General features: G+C 34.0%; 1 protein-coding gene across 1 annotated transcript in view; it reads left to right on the top strand.

The window, feature by feature from the left end:
* The window catches only part of LOC132554063 (protein stum homolog), a 60,585-nt gene extending 49,679 nt beyond the window's left edge, over positions 1 to 10,906 (top strand). Inside the window, exons 2-3 of the mRNA XM_060218360.1 lie at positions 5,605 to 5,778; positions 6,523 to 10,906. Coding sequence (XP_060074343.1) covers positions 5,605 to 5,778; positions 6,523 to 6,599 — 251 coding nt within the window. The 3' untranslated portion in view covers positions 6,600 to 10,906. The remainder of the gene's footprint in view (positions 1 to 5,604; positions 5,779 to 6,522) is intronic.
* The last annotated feature ends 2,377 nt before the right edge of the window (positions 10,907 to 13,283 follow it).

Genomic DNA, 13,283 nt, shown 5'->3' with positions numbered 1-13,283 from the left:
CTGTAACAAGAAGTTGATAAATAGAAAATGTTGGCTGCACAATATGAGCTTTACAAAAAAGTAACGTCTTTAGTAGACTGAGAAAAAACATGTTGCTAAAGGTCGACAATAATATACACCATTTTGTACGGTCACGTTTCCAAATAGAAACATATTAATAATGGGAAATTTTGAATCCAGTTTACTTTAACAAGCAACAAATTGCTTGTTATTAAAACGACAAAATGAATCTGGTATTGTGGCATTTCTGTGCCTTCTAGACAACTGACATAGGTTAATGAACGAAATAAGATTAGGTCGTAAATTTAGGACTGTTTCCTACATATAGAGTGGCGTTTTTATCATTGGATCAATTATTTTATTACCCTAGACCGACAATTCTTTTACCTTGAACAGGTATGTTCTCGCTTTTTAGCGATGGGCTATTTCTTTTTCTCGCCCTAGGGTTTTGATGTGGAGACTGACAGGACAATGGTATGATGTTACAGTGATATTTCGTTGACAATTTAGTGTAAAAATAATACGAAACACTGGGATAACTACAACACTCAAAACAATAATCATTCATCCTATGTTAGTGAGTTGTGGAGTATCAATACGCGGGAAAAGATTAAGTTGAAAAACGAGTGTTAATTAACTTAGTCTTTTTTATGTTACACAAATAATGTCAATTTGAAGTTGGATTTACAATTTCGTAGAGTGAAGAAATTTACACTTTCTCCCTTCACAATAAGGAATTCTAACCCCTATCTACTGAAGATATTCATATAAGATATAATAATATAATGTTCTTAATGCATTACTGAACACCAGCCCAGTATGCTGTTGAATTTACTTTGCTTGAGTTATTCATCTTTTTGTGACTTGTTGCATGAAAACACGTTCAAAATAAATTAGAGTTGGTAGGGGTTAGTAAAATGTCTAACAAAATCATGAGTAACACTAATTGTCTGGACAACGCTATGGAGACGCATTACTTGTACATCATATACGACAGAACCGTCAGACTGCAACAACGAGGGAATTAGACAGACCCAAGCTCTCATTTTCCCTATCAATAAATAGGAACAATTATTCCGGTACACCTGTACACGTCATGTAGAAACAGGAAGTGCGAGGTAAACTGGGAGTTCTCAACTAACATATATTTAACTTTATTTTCCGTTGGATAATTAAATACAGGGAAATAAAAATCTGCTCTGTAGCCATTTTCTTGTGTGAATGCTTAGTATGTTAAATATTAAATATCTTATTCTACGTCAATCACATACAGTAATAAACTGTCATTAAGCCGGACGATGAAAAATGCACCTCCGTTATCAAGAAATCACTCGGGATATGGACCAACTACAAAAAGGGCCATATACTTAAACCAGAAATGTAGCTATTACGCAATAGCATATTGTTGTCTTCATCCTGACGACCGATAGCTTCAACGTTCTTATATTTTCGAGATATCCATTACTTGGTTCGCAAAACAAGTGTACATTGCTGATCACTTCGAGTTTAGATAGACATTAATCTTTACTATTAAAACACTCCTGTCAGGGTCTGCAATGTAGAGTGTAACATTGCATTTTATTCGTGAAAGATTTGGCCGTCAACATCATAATATCCAATAGCAACGGGGCGAAAATATAAAGTACAAACAACGTCATGAAACCGAATAAAGTATGAGTTCATCTTCACAAATGCGTTTGCGTTCTACAGTATTGACTAGCGGTCATGATACATATCATTCTATATGTTGCCGCACTATTGGCAAGATTTTCAGGATGAATGAATTAAGTTCGACACCAGACCACACACTTATAGTGAATAAAGTCAATGCTTCATTCATTTTGTATATAGAGACGTAATTGATATCTACAGATAATTATTGGATGTTTAACTACCTGCAACAACTTGATTCAGAAGAAAACGATGTCAAAGGAGGATAGGGTTATTTACTTTTTATAGTGCCATCACACTGAAATGCTAGATCATGGATATGGTAGCATGATGGTGCGCTCGAGTAGACGTAGCTGAATAGACGTGAAAAGGCTTGGGATCGTCTGCCTGATCACGTCGGTATTCGCCTGTTATTCAAGTTCCCTCTCACATTAAGACCCGTCGTTATGATTAAAGCAATAATTGGAAAATAAAGTTAAAATTGCCAATTTGCATTTCGCTAATATCTTTCGTGAATACAGAAAAAAGGTATGAATAGTACTGCAATACAGTGTTGGACATACTGGTAATTCACTTCGGATGGAATTCATGGTCATATGATAAGTAGAAATGTCACCTTGACACTGGCAGGTTTAACAGAAGACATTTTAATAATAGGTTATATTACAATATAGTCTTAAAAAAGATCGGATGCCCTGAGGTAATTGATTTCAATTAGATAACAATGTTCTATTCACAGACAAGTATTCAGACGGAAGGTGAAAGGTCAGGTCGTATACTTGTCTCGAGATGCAGGTAGAATTCCGTGTACGAAGACTTAAAAAATGTAGAGATAACAAGAATTTCCCTAGCTAAAGGCATTATCGTATGATTCTGTATTGGCAGTGAAATAGCAATGAAATGCTAACAAGGAACACACATGCACAAAGCTTGCAATTTTCAAGATGCACGTGTAGGCATATATGGCAAATGTGTACACTTTTCGATATAATTCATCGTCTTGAGCGTATATTCCAAAACACCATAGCCTCATTAAGCTAAACGACAGTTGCTCAAAATGCCACAAACTCTTTCTGAACATATAATGTATATTATATGACGGAAGAGTTTCCTGTGTAATTCAACTGTGTATGGAATATACCGTATGCCGATTCTAATATGAAATTGGATTTCTACATTCTCCTTAAATAAAGGTCGTGATTAAGTCGACTGCCTTTATGATCGTTCAAATGACAAACGTTATTATTTCTTTTTTATTTTAGTTTGGAAATCAGTAGAATAATGAAACATTTTCAGGCACTTGATAGCATCAATCTATGGTAACAATAACTGTAATTCCTGCAAACAGAGTTTTGCCAATAACATTTACAGCATTGTGTTGTCACTCATTAAAAGTAATCTACTTACTACTGTTATGCAGGATAAAATGAAAGTTTAAACCAGAAATTAATTTCTCACCAGTTTTAAAAGATTCAAATTTCGGGTTCTTGCCAATTTTATTCAGAAATTCTTTGAAACATTTCAATGAACAAAAATAATGCAATCTTAGTTATTTGAATGGCGTTGGTTGCACATTAGTTTGATATAAAAGTATTTTACATTGTGATATCGTTTCCCTTTCTGCTAGTCTGTCTTTTTGAAAACAACGGACGAGTAACATGACAGAGGCTAACTATGGAGATACGAAGGAAACAGGTTTCATCTGTCTGTCAGTAGATGATTTTTGTAACAAAAAGTGACACTGTATCAAATATGGGGTGAAATTTTTAAGGGTTATAGACATTATCTTACCATTCTACTTCAGTAGGTTTTGTAATGATAATTCAAATTTACTAAGATAAATTGAAGTATCTAGTGAAATAGTTGGTAATTCTAAGTGTATAGTAATAAGATATTCAACGTTACCTTGACACAAAATCATGCAGCAAAAACAAATGTTAACGATTTTCTTCTTCATCAGCACGTTTTATTTCTCTTCTTAAAAGCTTGTTTGTTTCAAATGAAAACTTAATAGACGGGTTTATAATGATGAATATTATTTCAACAGAGACTGGCTACATGTATATGTACCTACGTGAAAACTGTATGAAATAATTTCAATACTCGTGTAAGCAAAACTACAGATGCATGTGTCTTCAAAGTGTCTAGAATTTGCTTTGTGGGTTTTATTGTTTTTGCTTTGAGATTAATATCCTGGCCACAGCCATGTGTATTGTGAGGACAGGAGTCTTTGAAACACGTATATAAACATGACACAAAAGAAATGTTTGGAAGACATAAGGGGTAAAAATGATGAATTAAATACCGCTTAAGTGGCAACAGATCAACTGAGGAGCATTATGTTAGAGAAACGGTTCCTGTTTCTGCATGGACCAACTATTTTCGCTTTTAAAGATCAGGATTCCAACGTACATTCTTTCCCTAAACTTCATCACAAAAAATCTCAAATCTTATTATGTGTTCATATTTTCAATTTCTGCATAACTTGGCAGTTAGTTTTTCAGCTACGATACTGGTTCCTAGCAAGAATATTCGTTAAGAACGTAATTACCCCTATAAATCACATATCAAACTAGTAGAAAAAATCATGCAAAGTAGATTTCCCCGACTTAACTCAAGGTCGTTTCAAACATTTGCAATTACAGATGAAAAAAAACGATCCAATGCTATTATAAAAGCGGCTGTATTTGGCAAACTCATTAACATTCATAGATGTCTACGTTCATATTTCAGTTCCAATGTTATGTGGAAATAAGTACGAAGACGTATGCTTGTTAGTTATATCTATCGTCCATACATGTCTGACTTCTGACAAACAGATGTGTGGTTAATATATGTTACTGTCGTTAGCGTACCAGCTATGTTTGAGTATGTCAGCTGTCATATTCAAATTTCTTATGATTAAAGAGTGAAGGTGTTGCCTTTGAAAGTGCAATCACGCGAAAATATCATAACCTAATTAAATTCTTCAAAATCTGACGTCACGTCACTTTGTTCATTAAGGTACATTGTATTTCACATGGCTTCATTAATAATGTCAAATAGAGAAGAAATGGTAGTATTTGTTTTCACATCTGATATAATAGATCCGATATCCCAGACAAAGTTATTTGTTTATGATGAACGAAAGAGGTACTCATTGTTAGTTTGTAGACTATGCTTGATATATATAAATATATGACCCTTTACTTACACATCTGTCTATTTCTCATGTCTTTGTTTCTTTACATATCACGCAGGTACAACTTGAGAATTACCTTTGCATTCCAGTTTGCATTACCGGATGACATGACTGAACTCTGTATTTTAGCATCTTTTCTTCCTAATCTATTTTTCCTGCTATGTCCCCAAAATGACACTTCCTCAAATTTGACCTTTATTTCTCCCGTGTGAGAAATCTTACTGGTGTTGTCCCTATTTCTCGGTATAACGCATTCATAAAAATCGGTACTTGCTGTTCCTTGATTAACTCTCAGCACTACATTATTGAATCATATGTTTGCCATCCCTGAACCAGAGTGATGGATCGTGAGAGAAGTCCGATATACACTACATGACATAATAACACTTAGTTTACTCGTTTAAATGACCGAAATATGTTAAAACAACAACAAACATCAAACGAATCTCTAATCTTCAACAGTGCCTACCTCAGAGTTCCAATATCATATAGAAAATTGCCCGTAAACAAATGCAAAATTAACAAAACGGTAAAATATCACTAATACAAGAATAGAGTGATACGATGCAAAGCATCCGAATTATAAACAGCCCTTAATGTTTTACAATTTGTTGAATATTTCATGTTTCTTTCGCGTACGTTATACAAATGGCGATATATAGGAAGTTGTTATACACCTGCTCGATGATAATCTGGATTTAATAATAACTAAATACTTATATGATGCTGATAACCTATTTCTTTCTCTCCAGGTACGTTCATTTCTTCCTTTACCGTGTTTTGTGGCGCAACGACCAGGATAGGTAAACGAGTTCACGCCTTCGTCCTCAATATCCTCGCAGCACTGCTCCAAATGATCACCTTTCTCGTCATTGTTGGATGGATATGGAGTATATTATGGGGGATGAACTTCGTCCAGTTTGCATGTAAGTGAAAATATTCAATTCGTTGGAGTAGACTCTGCCCTCTATTTGAGAAAATCAATAACAAAAGATATCAAGATGTGGAAAGAATCAAAATCCAAGGCCAATAAAACTAGAGAAAAAAATGAGAAAAGAAATGGTTTTCACATTGAGATTCCTAAAAAAAAAACTGTTCCCAATATTACGATTTTCTTGTAAGAGGTCGTCAACGGACATACAATTTCATAAGACAAAGTTTCAAAAAATGAAGGGTGATGATAACTATGTGGAAGTTTTTCGGTCGTCATATTGATCTCCCTGAGAAATATTCATTTTCGTTGTGCTATATGAAGCTGCACGTGGTTAGTTTGTCTCTTGTTTCCGTTGTTATATACTTTGTTCTCATTTGAAAACGAGGCAATACTTACCTTGATTGACCAAGGCTTACATGGTGGGTGTCGCCGATGAAGCAGAAGATGCTTACTCTTCCGGAACACATGATCTTATTTGCCTTGTGCTTATTCAGGAGCTTCCGTATAAATATATCTTTTGTTAATTTTTTGCCCTAGTTTAATTGAATTTGAGTTTGGATCATGATTTTTTTTTATTTATTTTTAAGCTATACCGTCATCATTTTTACCTTTTATCTTCGAAATTAATAAGTTTAAGGTGCAAATCGTTTTTATTTATTTCAGAAAGTTCACTTAGTGAACATCTTCTGATATGTGTATTTTCGACTAATTTGACAATTTTTTGTATATTTTGCAGTAGCCAAAGGAGAGGAGAACAAACGTAAACTCGGACCATATTACGTGAGGAGGCAGAGCAGTGTCGACGTGCCATGACCGTATAACTTTTGTTATCAAGTGTCCTCACATATACACTCGTACATATTCATTCTACGTAGAAACGACAGCGATCATTCTATGGAAGGTTGCAATACGAAAACGTTGAGTTTAGCCGATATCTATACGGTGGATAGAATGAACATATAACGAGTCAACAACATATATGCTTGAATTATAAATGGTGTTTATATTCGAATGAGAGATTCAGTGAACCGTTTGTAATTGGTGAATTGTATTCTAGAAATTAAGGATTTTGATATAAAATCTTGAAGTAATAGCTCTAAGTTTTACGAGGTTTGTACCGATGCGATTGTCATGTTATTTTTTAATTAATGGGAATTCAGCCATTAACATTACGTCAAGATACAGCATGATGGTACAGCCTTGCATAACGCTACTTTTTAGAAGCTAAGTTGAGTGTAAGTATTGACAAGTATTTGTACATATTGTGTCTGGGACTATTTCATGAGTATTATCTAGAATACAGATAGCAGATAGATTTTTTTTGTTAAATACGAAGGGGTTTGATACACGACTACGATAAAATGCAATATTCCTATCAACCCTGATTATACTGTTCTCCATGTACGAATACCAATTACTGAGAGCATTTTCCTGGTATTTCTTCGAAAGATGTTACCGCTTATATATTAATGAAGGTATATATAACTCGAACACTTGGGAGTAGAAAATGGGGCTGTCAGGCTGTAATATATTTGCGGAACTGAATGTGTTTTATATTTCTTTCTTTTTTCATTGACTGAAGTCAGAATATATCTTATTATGTAGACAAACATTACCTGTGCATGTATCATACACCTTTTATAAACCCGCAGGGAATACCCTACTTGTGCATTACGAAACATAATAAAAGTTTGTAACGATGGGCTCGTGTCATTTAGGAGACACTGACTGGAAATGAACATGTGATTCGAAATCGCCCAAAAAGATCATTCGAAGATAATGTTAAGCTTATGCTTGTGTACCTAAAATAACAAGAACATTTAAGTATGGTTATCAACTTATTATGACGTGTTTCCCTTTACATTATACAATGAGTAAATAAGCAAGAAATGTTTGTATTGAAATGCCAGCATTCCATATGTGTTTCTTTATCTACCTAGTATAACTGTAACGTTACTTATTACTTGTATCGATAAATGCTATTTGCTTCTTAGGACTGTTTTGTCGACTTGATCCCCCAGCCCCACTCCAAAACTGGTTATTAACTTATTTTATTTTTATTCTTTAAATTTAGAAACCTGTTAACATTTAATCAGTGTAGGTGTGACGATCTGACTACATACTAGTTGTTACAGTGGTTTGTGCGTATATTTCACATGAGAGTTAATGTGATTTAAAACAATTATTTTGTCTTTTTGCTCTTCTCTTAGCCGAGCCTGTATAAATCATCGACATGCTAATGCGACAGTGGCTGTCCCTATTGTCGACATTCAAATTAAATTCAACTTTATTTTACAACAAGATTGTGAATCTGATTATGCCAACTTGTATTAAACACTCAAAGCGGTCCGGATGAGAGCGCGAGAGGGGTTTTACTGTAGGAAGTGACCAGGGTACCCAGGAAACCCCAGGTAGTCGGGCAGGAGCTCCATAACTTTTCATGTCTATTTGGGGAATTGAACTGCGCTACCCGACCACCACTTTTATAAAACACATATGACTGTTCTTTTTCGAATGGAAGATTTTGTTTAGTCGTTGCAGCAGCAAAGTTATCTTCGAGACTGTATCATAAATACAATACCGAAATACAGTTGCCCTATAAGCCCCAAACTGAATTCAAGTCGTGAATGTTTCTTATCCTAAGAAGCAAGTAAAGAATTTGTCTTATCAAAAACGGCAGGTGCACGCTGTGATGAAAGAAAAGGAGTAGGGAATGTTCATCATCATTCAAGAATATCGTGATTTGCTTGCAATAAAAACAGGACGGGAAAGAAATAACATATGTCTGTTTACTGCCTTTATAGTGTATTATGTTTACGAATACCGGAAGTGGGTATACGAGAGAGATAGGAACACCATAGTTGTAATTTTATTATCATATACAAACACAGATGTTTTTGACTCATACTCTCGTTTTATATAAAATCTGCTATGTCATTTTAATTGCATATATGTCTCTCATACATATACATTTCTGACGATGAAATATTTAAAACAAATTATTACATTAGCTTGAACTGGTTTTGATGTACATTAAGCTAAGTAAGTGTTTTAGGTGTGTCAGTGATAACCTGGATAGAACCAATGCATGCAACAGATAACACTGGAAAAGAAACGGAAAGAAAATTTTGAGTAAGATATTTGAATACCAAAACACATTACAATAATTCATTTATTTTCATTCATAATTATTTTCCCTTAGTCCATGCAAGGCAGACCCACCAGCAGAAGATGGTTTTGGAATAGTTTAGATAAAATTTGATCTGACAAAATACTCCCTGCAAGACACTTTTGTTCTCTGCGTTAAAAAAACTGTTGATGGCATTATATATCGCACCCTTTCTTCAAAACATGTGGCATTGCACAAAGTAAACATGTCAAGCAGTATTCGAGTCAAACTTTACAAATGAAATTCCAAATGATAAAAATCGCTATTTTGAGACTTGCACGTAAAGTGATACAAGGTCATGATTTAATTGGTTACATTTTCAATTTATCAGTTTTCAGTTTTGTCTGGTTGGAACAGCCGGCGTGAAAGATAAAGCATCGCCTTTCTTACCAGCGATCACACAAATAAATGGAAACCATCAACTTTATATTAATTCTTAAACCTTGATATCAGTTTGCGCACTGTTCATCCATTGACATTTAAAACTACATTTTCTAGGATTTTCCGTTTGTTAGTGTGTCTGGAATGTTGAGGAATCTTGCCCTCCTTGAACATTTTAGTGCAAATCACTTGAAAGTCGTTTTAAAATGACATACTACCGCACTGGGTCAACTTTGAACTCAATCTGTCTTGTTATCTTGAAAACTGACTTGCTAGATATTAAAAAGGCTTTGTTACAAGTCAAATACATAACAGAGGTTGACATATACAATTTTACCTTTTTTTCTCGGATAGTTGCCAGAATCTATGATATGTCTGAATTAGATAAACATTTGCAAAAACACAAAATGTATGATAATGAAAAAAACATTAATATTGGAGTAGCTGTTTTTTCAGTCATTCGAATGTCCACAATAGGAGGGTACAACAAGCATCCACACGTGTCGCACTCAGTTATGCATAGCAAGCAATAACCTAATTAAGCAAAGACATAAATAATTTGTAATAAAACTAATTCATCTAAGTTCTGTTTGTTACGTGCTGTAGTTGAAAGTTGTCAAATTACAGTAATATTTTTTCTGTGCATTGTATTGTATTTTTCCAATGTACGTTTAGTTAGAAATATACATTTGTACTTTTGTATTTGAAAATGTTGACTCTCGATGCTGATCGACTTCTTTGTGTCCTTATTGAACAATTCTTTGATTAGAGATTAAATATTTTGAAAAAGGAAATAGAACTTTAACATTTTTTTCGTGTTGTGTGATAGTTTGACAATGTATGACTAATGTTAGATCTGAACAGATTTTTTTGTAATAAATCATTTTTGTGGAGGATTTATATAATCAATATCTCATATCCTAAAACAAGTATGTGTTTTGACAAATTATTGTATTGCTGAATGGTTATAATTTTAAAATGCGTTGAATGCTATTTGAACTTTTTCACCTTAATATTTTGTCATTTATCATTGCATTTTACTATGTAATGACACATTTTCGTATCTCTACATTCATTCGTATCGGTGAGTCGGTAGAAATTTGCGTAAGTACATTATTGTAGATATATGAATATGAAAACACCTTACAATATTAATTATATATTTACATAAATAATAAAAGTTTAAGAGACAATAAGGAACATCGTGATTGGTTATAGTTATTAAAAAATGAATCTTTTATAAATTTTACATAATCTAGGAAATATAGCAAAGGCTAGCACGAAATCTTTTTTCTTTCAAATGAATAAAAATTTGTACCAAATATTTACAAATGAACATAATTGAAGTTACTTTTTTAATGTTATCCTTTCTACACCGTTACTATATGTTCAATCATTGTGCTTCACTAATTTATTTCAGTATTTGCCATTATGTGTACAGTGAATACATATGAATGTCCGTTTAGAATGTTAACTGCTTCAAGTATTTAAGTTTTGAATATTTTGGTATGAAGACAATGGTCGTCTATTAAAATATAATTGAATGTAGCTTAATTTAAATGTGAATAAAATGGAGTATATTTAAACAAGTATCGTTATGTTTCTGGTGGGCGACGGGGATCACCGTCCAGCCAACAACACCTCTCACACGGACACCTCAGACTAATAACTAACACGAACCAAATGTGCGTTTAAAATGTCGTCTTTCAAATTTAAGTTTCATATTGAATAATGATGAATAATTCCGACACATTTGCTATTTTATAACCTAAATAACTGTTATACTTATACTTGCGGTATTCAAAACGAAGTGTATTTCGCTTAAAATGGACCTAATAAGGATGTCGCCGTGACTGTCAAATGTTATTCCAGCCTTAAACAACTAGTTCCTGTGCTCTGTTTTCTTTTCTCTTGGGCTTAACCTCCTTAGAAGAAAGGGTTTTATATCTGATCTGAAAGGACATCCACAGAGAAAATAAATGATCGGAAGAAACCAGAAACGAAAGGAAAACCACAACTATCAAAAATGTTACAGTTTCGACTGCAGATCAATGTTAAATGGTCTCATGGCTCTCAATAGCATCAAATATGAACAGTAGAGAGCTTCAAGTGCTATTTTATGACTTGTGGGTCATGGACAGGAAACAAAACGCGAAGGTCAAAACAAGGTTGTGTCTGGTGAGACATTAGAAAGAAAAGTGTATATCTGGGAACAGAGAAGATACCAAGATCGCAATGATCCGCTATTATCACGATTTCGAGATAGCAGACATTAGTCTTATGTCCTTCGCTTACAACGTAACTGGGTCACCTCCATGTACGTTTGAAGGACCAGGGAATATGTTATGTTTTTATGCCTACTACATTACCTGTCGGAGGAATTGCATTGTACTATTATATGATCGTTTTCAAGAGGTTGGCGCCTTAAAAGAACCCATCACTTGAAAATGGCTCCTCAGTGGGCTGCTTTCAAATAAAATTAATAAGTTGTTGCTTTGTGAAAAAGACGATTTCCGAGAAATGTAAGAGCACTTAAATGTCATAACCTGGAAAGGGTAGCATGACAATGGCCAAACCAGTTTTGTGTTGCAATCCGATTTCAAACCTACGTAGAACATAGCAGCTAATGCTACTAACCATTAGGATAAATTTGGCATATCCCTATGCACAACCCATGCAAACATATAATTCATTTAGAGCAAATTTGTCCCTAGTCTTCATAGTAAGTATGGCAAATGTCTTTGTCTTTTGTTGATTGGCCCTTCAGAATAAGTATGACAAATGTCTTTGTCTTTTGTTGATTGGCCCTTCAGAATAAATATGACAAATGCCTTTGTCTTTTGTTGATTGGCCTTCAGAATAAGTATGGCAAATGTCTTTGTCTTTTGTTGTTTGGCCCTTCAGAATAAGTATGACAAATGTCTTTGTCTTTTGTTGATTGGCCCTTCAGAATAAGTATGACAAATGTCTTTGTCTTTTGTTGTTTGGCCCTTCAGAATAATTATGACAAATGTCTTTGTCTTTTGTTTTTTGGCCCTTCAGAATAAGTATGACAAATGTCTTTGTCTTTTGTTGATTGGCCCTTCAGAATAAGTATGACAAATGTCTTTGTCTTTTGTTGATTGGCCCTTCAGAATAAGTATGACAAATGTCTTTGTCTTTTGTTGTTTGGCCCTTCGGAATAATTAGGACAAATGTCTTTGTCTTTTGTTGTTTGGCCCTTCAGAATAAGTATGACAAAAGTTTTTGTCTTTTGTTGATTGGCCCTTAACCAGATGTACATTGAAGTGGTATAAAACGTAAACAGAATCGCACAAGAAACAGACTATGTTAGGTTGTGTATAAAGGGATATAAATCTTTCATTTGTACGTAGAAAAGACTTTTTAAAATTAACTTCTTTTTTATATCTCTATATTGTTGTTTTTCGTCTCTTCACCTTGGAACTGTCTTTTCAGAAGCCAGCGAAATTTCATTGTACATTATTTGAAATCTAAAAGAGAACATAAGTTTCTTTGTACCATTGGCTCAAATTGATATGAAAAAATGTAATACCACCAAGTAACATGAATGAAAAACTCGAGGAATTTGCGTTCTCAGAACCCTCAAGGACAGTTTCATAGTATCACGTCGCCCTAACCCTGGTACATACAAATAACGACCTAACCAGCCCTAAACCGCTTATCCGTGTTTATTAAATCATTATTTCGTGGAAACTTTTTTGTGGATGGATACAGCTCAGTAAAGCTAATTATACTACTTACTTTTAACAGCTGGTAAACGTATGATTTTGTTGATCGAGAACGTACCCATAAAAAACAACGAAAATAAAATTCCCCACGAAAATGAACGATTTTACAATATCACGAATGGTTTAGCAACGTTGAAAACGGGGATTCTTATCAATTTTGGCATTTCTAAATTTCCCTGACTGTCAGATCAAATCCGA

This window comes from Ylistrum balloti, unplaced genomic scaffold, assembly GCF_031769215.1.
Source record: "Ylistrum balloti isolate Yb309-2 unplaced genomic scaffold, AGI_CSIRO_Ybal_v1 Utg370376, whole genome shotgun sequence".
In the NCBI taxonomy this organism is placed as follows: Eukaryota; Metazoa; Mollusca; class Bivalvia; order Pectinida; family Pectinidae; genus Ylistrum; species Ylistrum balloti.
The sequence above is the reverse complement of the archived record's forward strand: the minus strand, read 5'-3'. Positions and strand labels throughout refer to the sequence as shown.